We start from the raw sequence: 11189 nt of genomic DNA, 5'->3' as shown, positions 1-11189 counted from the left end.
CCGGGTGGAACGGTGTTGGGCAGACCCGTCGTCCGTTGTCTTTTGATCCATTCTAGCGAGTCATAGGCGACGTCGACATCGGACGCAGGCGATGCCGCAAAGACCAAGACCATCTTAGATGCGTCATCCCAAGAGACCCTCCTCATGAGTCTTCTTCGTGCCAGTGCTTCGCGCTCTTCTCTTTTTTCCTCTTCTTCTGCCTATGCTGCAGCCTCATATCCCCTGCGTTGTTCTTTCCCGTTGAGTTTGCCCCTTCCTCACCAGGGCTCGCGCCTGTACCATTTGCACCATTCGCGCCTTCTGCACCGTCTGCACTGGCCCACTGCGACGCGCCTGGCGCCCATCAGCCGGAACCCCTGCAAATTCTATTCCAAGGGTCTTGATTCTGACTCGAATTCTGCCCCTCCAAGCCCGACGGTTGCCCCTCCATCAAAATCATCACCACCACCACCATCATTGTCCCCGTCTCAAACACCACCTGCCAGCGCCCTCACCATGGCTACCTCCGCCGCCGTAGAGCAGCTTTCCAGCCAGGTTCAGGACCTGTCCCTGGACTCGGTCACCGAGGCCTATCCCAACGCCCACCCCAATGTCAATCCTCTCGACATGTGGAGGGCTCACATTAGCAACGTCCTCTCCAAGATCTCGGGCGTCGACGCTTCCATCATATTCCCGGTCATTTCCTGGACCATGTCTCTTGATAAGGGCGACTTCACCATTCCCGTCCCTGCTCTTCGCATTAAGGGCGTTAAGCCCGATGCCCTGGCTCAAGAATGGGCTTCCAAGGTATGCGCGCTCAAGCTCACCAATGACTATGTAATTGTGGCCAAGATTTTTTGACTGATACCTCGACTCCCAGTGGCCCGAAGATGACCCCCTTGTCGAGAAGCCTATGCCCAACAAGACTTTCCTATCGTTCTTTGTCAAAGGCGCCCCGGCTGTTAAGACCATTATCAAGATGGTCCGTGACCAGGGCACTGAGTATGGTACGAGTTCTCGCCTCCAATTAGTGATGATGTGTTGTCAATTTCTCACATAGGAAACAGGCAAGGCGCGCTTTAATGGATTGAGGGATCCCAAGGACCCTAGCCAGGGCCAGAAGCGCATTGTATGTAGTGACCCATTGCATGGGCGCGTTGAGTGCGCAATGAACATTTTTTCTCACTGACTTGGGGTTTTCTAGGTTATCGAATTCTCCTCGCCTAATGTTGCCAAGCCTTTCCACGCTGGCCATCTCCGATCTACCATAATTGGTGGATTCCTGGCCAATCTCTATGAGGCCGCCGGCTGGGACGTCATCAGGATCAACTGTAAGTGACTGATATCTTTGTCGCAGTTGAAAATTAGCTTTAGAACGAATACCCAGGTGCTTGAAGTATAAGAAGCATGACCTACTAACACACTGTCCCAGATCTTGGCGACTGGGGTAAGCAGTATGGCCTACTAGCTCTTGCCTTTGAAAAGTACGGGAGCGAGGAAGAGCTCAAGAAGGATCCTATTGATCATCTCTTCAAGCTATATGTCCGCATAAACGCTGAAAAGGAGGCTGAGAAGGAGGCCATTGAGGCGCAACAGAAGGAGGGCAAGGATATCACCGAGCTCGAGGCCAATAGCTTGGATGAGCAAGCCCGTGGATTCTTCAAGAAGATGGTAAGGACGAACTCGAAATATTGCCTACAACCCACCGCGATTCGCTGACTCGCTTAGGTTGACGGAAATGAAGCTGTTCTTGCGCAATGGCGACATTTTCGAGACATGAGCATTGCCAAGTACAAGGGTAAGAGTCCCCTATCAGCCCCAGGTGGCTGATAGTCCAAAGGAGCTCGGTCCAGATGTCACTGATTCTAACTGTTGCTTAATAGAGACTTACTCCCGCCTAAACATTCGGTTTGACGAGTACAGCGGTAAGACAACATTGCTCTTAAGTAGCCTCAACCATGCCCACTAACATGTTAAAGGTGAAAGCCAAGTAACGGAAGAGGCTATGGCTAAGAATGCCGGAATAATGACGGATCGAGGCGTGACAGAGGACGATGCCGGTGCCGTTCTCATTGACTTTACCCAACAGGTGCCCGGCAAAGAAGGGAAGCAATTGGGCAAGGCCGTTCTTCGGTAGGCAAATACCTGGTTGCATACTGATCTTCATACTTACATCTTCATTCAGCAAGCGGGATGGTACTGCTCTGTATCTGACCAGGGATGTCAGCGAGCTGCTGGGTCGGGTGAGTTAGCCCTTCTCGTGACGTTTTCCCTACGGATACTGTTGAGTTACTAACTGAAGATACCAGTTCGATAAGTACCACTATGACAAGATGCTCTATGTTGTAGCAAGCCAGCAGGAACTTCATCTAAAGCAGCTCTTCAAGATCACAGAACTTATCGGGCACAAGGACATTGCTCAGCGATGCCAGCATATCACTTTTGGTATGGTCCTGGGTATGAGCACACGAAAGGGCACTGTCAAATTGTGAGTCCGGCTGATAATATCTCCATGAGGCTGTGAAGTGACTAATCATATCGAAGCTTGAACGATATCCTCCGAGATGTTGGTGACCATATGCACGAGGTGATGAAGAAGAACCAAGATAAGTATGCTCAGGTTGAAAACCCTGAGAAGGTAGCCGATATTCTTGGCATCAGCAGTGTCATGGTTCAGGATATGACTGGAAAGAGGTTTGTGGCAGCATGTGATTCAGACAGAGTTCTTGACGCTTACTTCTTTTTTCTTTTCTTCTTTAGGATCAATAACTACAACTTTAACATGGACGCTATGACGTCCTTTGAAGGTGATACGGGCCCTTACCTCCAGTACGCGCACTCTCGCCTGTGCTCTATCAAGCGAAGAGCCGCATTATCGGACCAGGAGATCAATTCCGCCGACCTATCTCTGCTCACAGAGGAGCATGCCGTCAACATTGTCCGATATCTCGCCCAGTGGCCTGACGTGTTCCAAAACACCCTCAAGACCCTTGAGCCTACCACTGTGCTCACTTATCTGTTCCGGATGACGCACGCCGTCAGCAGCAGCTACGACCACCTGCAGGTCGTCGGCAGCGAGCCTGAGGTCAAGAAGGCTCGCATGGCCCTGTACGACGCTGCTCGCATTGTGCTCAGCAACGGCATGTGCCTGCTGGGATTGTCCCCCGTCGAGCGGTAAGTCCTTAGGCATTTAGCTACCAGAATCTGCACTAACATGTGGGTCTAGTATGTAATGGGGAATCGTACCTGCAGTGTCCACCAGCCAGTATTAGCGGCGGAAGATTTCTTAGAAGCCTTTGAAAGCCCCTACATCTGGATAATAACGAGAGGCGAGGCTATATAGCGGTCTCTGCCTGAGCCTTTGCCCTGAAGCATATGATACAGTGAAGACCAAGCTAGAAAGGGGTACAGCTTGATAAAAAGATAAAAGAGGACATTTCAGGATTTCATTTATGTCTCTTCCTGCCTCGACCAGTTGACGAAACTGTGTGTATTGTCTGACCCATGCCATGCAACCCAAACCAGTCAGATATGGACACTGTACCTAGAAATTGGCTGAACTAGCTTTGAATCTTGCCATGTGGGGTTTTAATATGCCTATGCGGAGACAGTGTATGAAGTGACCATGGTGAACGCCTCGACCCCTGAACAGATTACCAAACGCTTGCGATGTCGAACCTCCCAGAAATGGGAAAAATTGAAAAAGTGCAACTGCTCCAATCATATGCAATGCAGACCGAAAGTCACATCCGGCCAAGGAGTCCCCTATTATATTGTCCCTGGCGCTGTTTGCGGATGACCGTTGACAGGGACCTGAGAGGGTATTGCTATGCCATTTGACGCCTTTCGCTTCTTGGATCCCTCGTGTACCGAGTTGTATATCTGAATCTCGACATTATTGATTCTTTCGGCCAGGTGACGAACTTGCTCCTGCATACCCTGTGGAATGGCGAAGGCAATATGATTAACCATATCTCTGGCTAGGTCCTTGGTACTGAAGTTGTCCCGCCATAAGCTAAGGTGGTTGATTCGCATGCCGAAATCCTCGAAAACCTTAATGTTTTCATGTGTTTTTGTGTCGAGCCGTTTTTGGGATTCGGAAAGAGCCTCTCGCAAAGCCTCTATATCGGATGTGAGTTTGTTCGCTAGCTGTGACACGACGTCGAGCTCCGTCTTGGCTACCTCCAAGCTCTTGTTTATATCGTCGATTGAGGCTGTCTGCTTGCTCAAACTATCCTTGGCCCACTGTTCAAGGTCTTCGCGACCCTGACGTTCTCGATCAATCATGCCGCCGATTTGTTGTGAGAGGAAACCGAACCGCTTCCTTGCTTCGGCGTCGCTTTGCTTGAGCCTAGCTTCCACCATATCTAGGGTCTGGACCCGAATGGTATCGTCGGTAGTGTTGGGACTGAGTTCATTGCCATTTGAAGAGAGTTGTGGTTGGGATATGGCCTTGGCACCGATGTCATCAATCATAGTTTTATGTTTCGAAACCCGATCGTTGACAAGTCTAATTTCACCGAGGACGTCCTTTACCATCGTCCGATAGGCTTCCACCGTCTCTCGGAGTGATTTTAGACCACGTATCTGCTCTTCATGGTAGTCCACCCGTACCTGTAACGGTTCAAGACCTGCGCTCTGCTGTGCTGATGTCTCGGATGCCTCTTCCCGCAATCTTAGTTCGGCGATCTGCTGTTCCTGAGATGTCACTCTTGTCCGCAACTCCTCTAGGTCTGCGGTCTGCTGTGTTTGCGTGGCCGTTTCTTCTTGGGCTTGGTGTGAGCTAGAGATTGCCATCTGTTGCTGTTGGGCTTCCACCGTTTCTCGTAGCGATTTCAGATCTGTAATTCGCTGTTCTTGCCCCTCTAACTTCTCTTGTATCTGGTTCAACATGGTTATGTCAACGGTTTCTCTTAACTGAGAAAACTCTTTGGTCAATTCAGAGCGTTCGTTGCTCATGATATTGACTTGGGTAGCCAGTTGCTCCAGCCTCTCCTCGAGTCTTTGGTTCCTAGAAGTCTCTTCATCCAGGCGGCGGACTAGCTCAGATTCCCTCGCTTGGTATTCTTCCTTGAGCTTTAGTGCGTGCTCCCTCGTCTTCTCCTCGATCTTCTTGTCCATGGATGCTTCCAGGTTTCGCATTCGATCATCCGATGCTGCTGGGGTAAAGTGCTTCTGATACCTTCCAAGGAGCTGAAAAAGCTCTTCCTGTGCTTCGGCATCACGGGCCGTTATCTTGTTTTTACTCTTCTTCTTTAGAGATTCGGCCTCCTTATGCCTGGCTTGCAAGAATAAAAGCTCTGAGACGAATTCTGAAGGCACCTTGGATAACTTCTCCTTTTGAGAGTTTATCTTCTCTAGCTTTTTTGTAGCCTCTTCCCTCTGACTATACCAGAAAGTTCGATCGCCAATAATGTCCAGAATGTGTGTCGTTTCCCGAGTCTGTTGGTTGTGGGCCGGGGGTGGTGGGGGATTTGGCGTTTGCACGGCAGGCATCTTCGTCGGGTCTTGTGCTGTTAGCCAATAGATCTCACTTTGGCAATATTTGCTCTTACGTCTTTCTGAAGTTGGTTCTTGTCTAGGACTGGAGGTGCGAGTCAGCCGCGCTGGGCTCGTGTAAGAGGCGGAAGAATGTGCTGAGTCTTGGCGGCGTACGGGCGGACGGTCGTCTCGCTCTCTGTCACGGCGGTCGGGCAGTGAGTCTTGACGCCGTATGGGTAGACGCTCTTCTCTTTCTCGATCTCCATAGCCTGGATCGCGTCGTCTAGACGGCGGGCCTGGACGGTAGGTATCGGATATGGGGCGCTGCATGTCGCGATGGTCGGGATGGTCGGGGTAATCACGGAAGTTGCTCATGATGATGGGTAGGTGTAGTCTGGATGTAGTCTGGTATCTATTCACTTGGCTACGACTGGGGAGAGCCTGGCCACCATGTGGACGAGCTTGTCGCGTCGCTATTCTCGACTGCCACCATCGATGCTGGTTGGGAGTCGTTTGATCTCTGCCGGGGTTCGAATCAACAAGATGAAGGCGAGCTCCAAGGCGCAAAGAGGGGATACTGCTGGATCCCGTCTGGTGAAAGTCTTTTTCCAGACTAGAGAGGTTCAGGCGTTAATACGGAGAATGGAGTACAGATGATTATGGGGTGAGGGTGATTTTATAGTGGGCAAAAAACAACCTGGAAGAGCAATCTCGACCCAACAACGGTCAACGAGCAATAATAATAGTACGTATACCAGTGGCCCGGTTACGATTTTGTTGGTAACCCCACTTGTACCCGGCAAGCGCCAGGTACCAAGTAATGGTGCTGATTGCCAAAAGAAACGGTCTGGCTTGGGCGGTTACTAGCTTGCTTGGTGCCTATTGGCTTGGGTTGCTGGTGGCTGTGATGTTTGGTTCTCACGAGTCGGGGAAGAGATCCGGGCCATTGCTGTAAGCGAGATGGGTGTCTTGGGCGCCTGCAAGGGGTTTATCCAGAATTTTCTTAGTTGACGGGCGGTGAATTCCAGTTGGTATTTTTAGATAATTCTCTCAATACCGTAGTTGGGCAAAAGCTGATGAAGTGCAAGCTGACGATATGAGATATTACTAGCCGTGTGATATTAGGTATTTTCCTGCTGCAGTGTTGGTGCTGCGATCGAGGATCGGCGGGGCTCCATGGACGATGGGTCTAATTCCCCATGCGGCGCCCTGCGCGGCTGATGTGATGCATATTAATGCCCGGCAGTGAGGTGGCGGCTGTTGCAACTTGCGATAATAATATGTGTCGTAACAGGCTGTGCCAAAGGGACCCTGATGAACCGCACTGCTGCGTAGGTACGTACAGTACGAGTAATACCTATTACCTAGTGCTTCGTACAACGCATCTACTATGGAATGTACGCATGTGCTTACGTGCTCATACTTATATACTCGTAGTAATATAGGTACGAGTTCTACTTATTTAAGAGCTTGGGGTCCTTGTCCAGAGCCGCTTTAAATGCTTCAAATTGGAAGACCTACTGGGTATAACCTACCTAGCTACAAGTAGAAGGCGCACCTACTTAGTACTCGTAGTGTGCTCGCGTGCGTCTTCCACGCGGCGCCCGATGCACCGACCAAGTAAGGTAGAGGTTCGACATAAAAAAGTCTTCTTAATCAACCGTGTCATATGTATGTGGCTCTGCTTTCCTTAGCACCTGCGTTCCTACGTGTCTTCCAGGCTTTAAAGATCGAGGGCCCACCCCCACCGTCTCTCACCGAGCTCACCGAATGATTACATAATTCCATTCACCTCTCACCGCCCTCACACCGGGCGCTGTTCGAGGCTGCCAGCGCTGCCGCCTATCGTAGCAAGGGATCGAAAAGATTCCTAACCAGCTTTCAACTCAACCGCAACACCACCTCCCACCCCCTCGATCTTGCGCGCATTCTGCAAGATATTTCACCATGGCCGCAGTAAGTCTTGGGCGCATGCTCTGTATCGACTTTTGTTGCTAATTGAGCACCGCGTTAGCCTGTCATGACCGTGTCCGAATCCAAGGACCTTCGCGGTCTGAACCTCATCGCCGCGCACTCCCACATTCGCGGTCTCGGCGTCGATGCTACGACGCTTGAGCCTAGAGCTGCGTCGCAGGGCCTCGTGGGCCAGGAGAAGGCTCGCAAGGCTGCCGCTGTCATCCTGCAGATGATCAAGGACGGCAAGATTGCTGGACGCGCCGTTCTCATCGCTGGTCCTCCCAGGTTGGTCCATCCTCTCCCAACCACCGTGCAGGTAGTGGAACATAGAAGGCTGATATGTTTGCAGCACCGGAAAGACTGCGATTGCCATGGGCATGGCCCAGTCCCTGGGCCCCGATGTGCCCTTCACATCTCTCGCCGCGTCTGAAATCTTCTCGCTCGAAATGTCCAAGACTGAGGCTCTGGAGCAGGCTTTCCGAAAGTCTATCGGCGTCCGCATAAAGGAGGAGAGCGAGATTATGGAGGGAGAGGTTGTCGAGATTCAGATTGACCGCAGCGTCACCGGCAGCGCCAAGCAGGGTAAGCTGACCATTAAGACGACCGACATGGAGGCGGTGTACGACATGGGCAACAAAATGATTGACGCCATGACTAAGGAGCGTGTCATGGCCGGCGATATCATTTCCATCGACAAGTCCTCTGGAAAGATCACCAAGCTGGGCCGCTCGTACGCCCGCTCACGCGACTACGACGCCATGGGCGTCGACACCAAGTTCCTGCAGTGCCCAGATGGCGAGCTGCAGAAGCGCAAGGAGGTCGTTCACACGGTCACGCTGCACGAGATTGATGTCATCAACTCGCGCACGCAGGGTTTTCTCGCCCTCTTCTCGGGCGACACGGGCGAGATTCGCAGCGAGATCCGCGACCAGATCAACACCAAGGTCGGCGAGTGGAAGGAGGAGGGCAAGGCCGAGATTGTCCCCGGTGTGCTCTTCATCGACGAGGTCCACATGCTCGACATTGAGTCCTTCTCCTACGTTAACCGCGCCCTCGAGGACGACCTGGCCCCCATTGTCATCATGGCCAGCAACCGCGGCAACTCGCGCATCCGCGGAACCGACTATCGTAGCCCCCACGGCCTGCCCCTCGACTTCCTCGACCGCATCGTCATCATCAACACGCACCCGTACGGGCCTGATGACCTCAAGCAGATCCTCACCATCCGCGCCCAGGAGGAGGAGGTTGAGCTCACCCCCGATGCCCTGGCCCTGCTCACCAAGATTGGTCAGGAGACGGGCCTGCGCTACGCCGGCAACCTCATCACCACGTCCCAGCTCATTGCCAACAAGCGCAAGGCCCAGAAGGTTGGTGTGGAGGACGTCCAGCGCAGCTTCCAGCTCTTCTACGACCCGGCCCGCAGTGTCAAGTTCGTGTCCGAGTCGGAGAAGCGCCTCATCGGCAACGACGGCGCCGTCGACTTCTCGGTGACCAACGGCCATGGCGAGACGATGGATCTGAGCTAGGGGAGGAAGTGAGGTAGATGAAGCTCACACGGATATTTTGTATGGTGGGTTCATTTGGCGTTCAGGTACAAAAAGGGCGTGGCTCAAGATTGGAGGGGTTGCAGATACGGAGAAGTCGGAATTTTTACGTTGTAGATCTTTTTTTTTTTTGGGCGTATTGTAACTCTAGGCTGGCGGTTTAAGTAATTATAGAAAGGGAAGATGAGCCCTTTAGCATTATTTACCCAAGTGCTATCTTGTAATGGTGTGTATGCCTCCCCCAAATTGTTTATCATGCCAATCCAGCCATTAACTCTAGGTATTATAAGGTGGCATATCCAATCCTAAGGCAACCCCATGCGCCCTACTAGAAAAAAAGAGACAAAAGCCTCCGAATAACACGCAGGCGATTTCTGCCTCAGGATCATTTCATCATCTTGCAAAGTCCATCATTGTGCGCCCCCCTTTGTCTGCTCAGACCGGTGCAATCTCCAACCACGTAGTGTTGTCCTGCGCCGACACGACTAGCTCACCATCCTGAAAGTAATATATCCGGACCTGATCGGCCCATGCAGCAGTAGCGAAGCCGCCTTCAATCTTCCCCCAGGTGTCTTCGTGGTTTTTGAACCAAGTGTTCTCCTGACCCGGAGGCTGCCAGAACGAGACGATGGGCCCATCGTCCGGCGGGGCATAGTAGACGCGGTAAGGATCGCTCATGGGAACGTAAACGCCCGTGAGGGAGACAGTCGGGGACCAGGTGCTCCCAGGGCTGTCGGTTATGCTTCGATCTGGGCGGCAGTTAGCTCAGCCGTTCTTGGATTTTTTTTTTTTAATTTTTTTTGGATGCTGGCTGATGCCTACCGTCATCTGCTCCAAGGATGTCGGAGTATACCATGAATCGCAGACGCTCCGACTCCTCAGAGACAAAAAACAGGTAAATGTTATCCTCGTCGGCGGCAGCCGTGACGATACCGGAACCGGGATACGCTTCGGATATCAAATGTGTCTGTCCCCATTCCTCGCCGTCGTCGCCAGTGAGTGCCCATATGTGCCCTCCCCCAGCCTGGTAGTACACTCTAATGAAATCCTCGTGTAGGTACAGCGCCGACAGCTTTGTTTGGGAGTGAACATCGCCGGTGATGTTGGAGGAAATGATAGAATTGGATGTCGTAGAGCAGGTGTCGCCATCCCCGTCGCACTGGAGCGTCGCTTGGACAATATCTGTACGTCCGTTCTCCTCAGCGACGTAGAAGACCCGCGTGAGAACAGGGTCTGAACCGTTGAGAGCCGCGGCGGCCATCGAGGTACCCCATCCAGGCTCGATGTCGAGACCAAGGGTCTGCTCGCCGGCGGCCTGGTCGTCCCGGATTCGACGGTAGAGGATGTTGGTGGTGTCAAGGTCCTGGTAGAAGAGTTGGACATTGGAATCCGAGGAGGTGGATGCGGCCATGGCCCTATCTTCAGGCTCCGTAGGACCAGTCGGCTGGGGGGACCCTGCGCTCGTCTTGGCCGCGGGCACTTGGTCATCATCGTCTGAGCTAGATGAGCTCTTCTTGTCAGAGTCTGAGTTGGAGCCATCATTTTTGGCAGAGAGCTCCCCGGCAACACCTCCGACTATGGCACTAACGACTACAATGGCGGCTACAGCTAGTACGATTATAAAGGTCTTCCTCTTGAGGCCGCAAATCGTTGGAGTATCCCCTGCGGCCGTGGGAGCAGAGCCTCCAGCTTGGCGAGCCTCGGAGGCGGTAAGCTTGTCGCGCCCATAGAAGTCCATGACGGGCTCTGGGGCCACCTCAGGGAAGTTGGTGTGGGTGTCGATCGTTGCGTATGTATCAGCACTCCGCGGGCTGATACGGCCTACGCCCGCGTACGGCCCAAGGAATATCTCGTCGTCGTGCTGGGGAGAGTTGGTGAGCGACATGAGTGTATAGAGGAGCGAGGATTCTTACCACCATGCTGAACTACAGCGCGCAGAAGGGCTGTGGGGGAGAGCGGACGTGAGGCTATTGGGGTGATGAGCGCCCTACGTAGCCTTCCGTGGAAGATTTGGGGCCTTCATGGATAGCGTCGCGGATAGTAAACCATTCCATCAAGACAATTTTGACTGCTACTCCTGCTGAGGGGAGATGAACCGACCAGATGCTGCAGATAATGTTACTGTAGATCCACCTAGCAAGGATCCAAGTGCCGGACGGCCGATGGCCCGATGCCCAGACACTGCGAGTCTGAGCGGCTATGCGGCCTGTGCTGCTGATTGCGGACCGA

At 52.7% G+C, this 11189-nt stretch overlaps 4 protein-coding genes across 4 annotated transcripts; 2 read left to right on the top strand and 2 right to left on the bottom strand.

Annotated features, from left to right (window-relative positions):
- Positions 1-495: 495 nt before the first annotated feature.
- Positions 496-3157, top strand: SYR1_1 (arginyl-tRNA synthetase; the record flags this gene model as incomplete). The annotated part of the gene is made up of 12 exons (XM_083193745.1): positions 496-786; positions 860-986; positions 1047-1108; positions 1184-1310; positions 1412-1650; positions 1708-1777; positions 1863-1904; positions 1959-2112; positions 2165-2222; positions 2289-2467; positions 2524-2673; positions 2740-3157. 12 exons carry the CDS (start codon positions 496-498, stop codon positions 3155-3157), a joined length of 1917 nt encoding a protein of 638 aa, XP_083050693.1.
- Positions 3158-3747: 590 nt separating this feature from the next.
- ACO1O0_004304 (uncharacterized protein) lies at positions 3748-5475 on the bottom strand (the record flags this gene model as incomplete). Its single annotated transcript, XM_083193744.1, has 1 exon — positions 3748-5475. One exon carries the CDS (start codon positions 5473-5475, stop codon positions 3748-3750), a length of 1728 nt encoding a protein of 575 aa, XP_083050692.1.
- A 1932-nt stretch (positions 5476-7407) lies between these two features.
- Positions 7408-8942, top strand: RVB2 (RuvB family ATP-dependent DNA helicase reptin; the record flags this gene model as incomplete). Its single annotated transcript, XM_083193743.1, has 3 exons — positions 7408-7416; positions 7475-7701; positions 7766-8942. 3 exons carry the CDS (start codon positions 7408-7410, stop codon positions 8940-8942), a joined length of 1413 nt encoding a protein of 470 aa, XP_083050691.1.
- A 453-nt stretch (positions 8943-9395) lies between these two features.
- Positions 9396-10845, bottom strand: ACO1O0_004302 (uncharacterized protein; the record flags this gene model as incomplete). The annotated part of the gene is made up of 2 exons (XM_083193742.1): positions 9396-9709; positions 9783-10845. The coding sequence occupies 2 exons, from the start codon at positions 10843-10845 to the stop codon at positions 9396-9398; spliced, it is 1377 nt and encodes a 458-aa protein (XP_083050690.1).
- Between the last annotated feature and the right edge of the window lie 344 nt (positions 10846-11189).

This window comes from Amphichorda felina (assembly GCF_050947745.1).
Source record: "Amphichorda felina strain 45539 chromosome Unknown scaffold_4, whole genome shotgun sequence".
Taxonomy (NCBI): domain Eukaryota; kingdom Fungi; phylum Ascomycota; class Sordariomycetes; order Hypocreales; family Bionectriaceae; genus Amphichorda; species Amphichorda felina.
The sequence above is the reverse complement of the archived record's forward strand: the minus strand, read 5'-3'. Positions and strand labels throughout refer to the sequence as shown.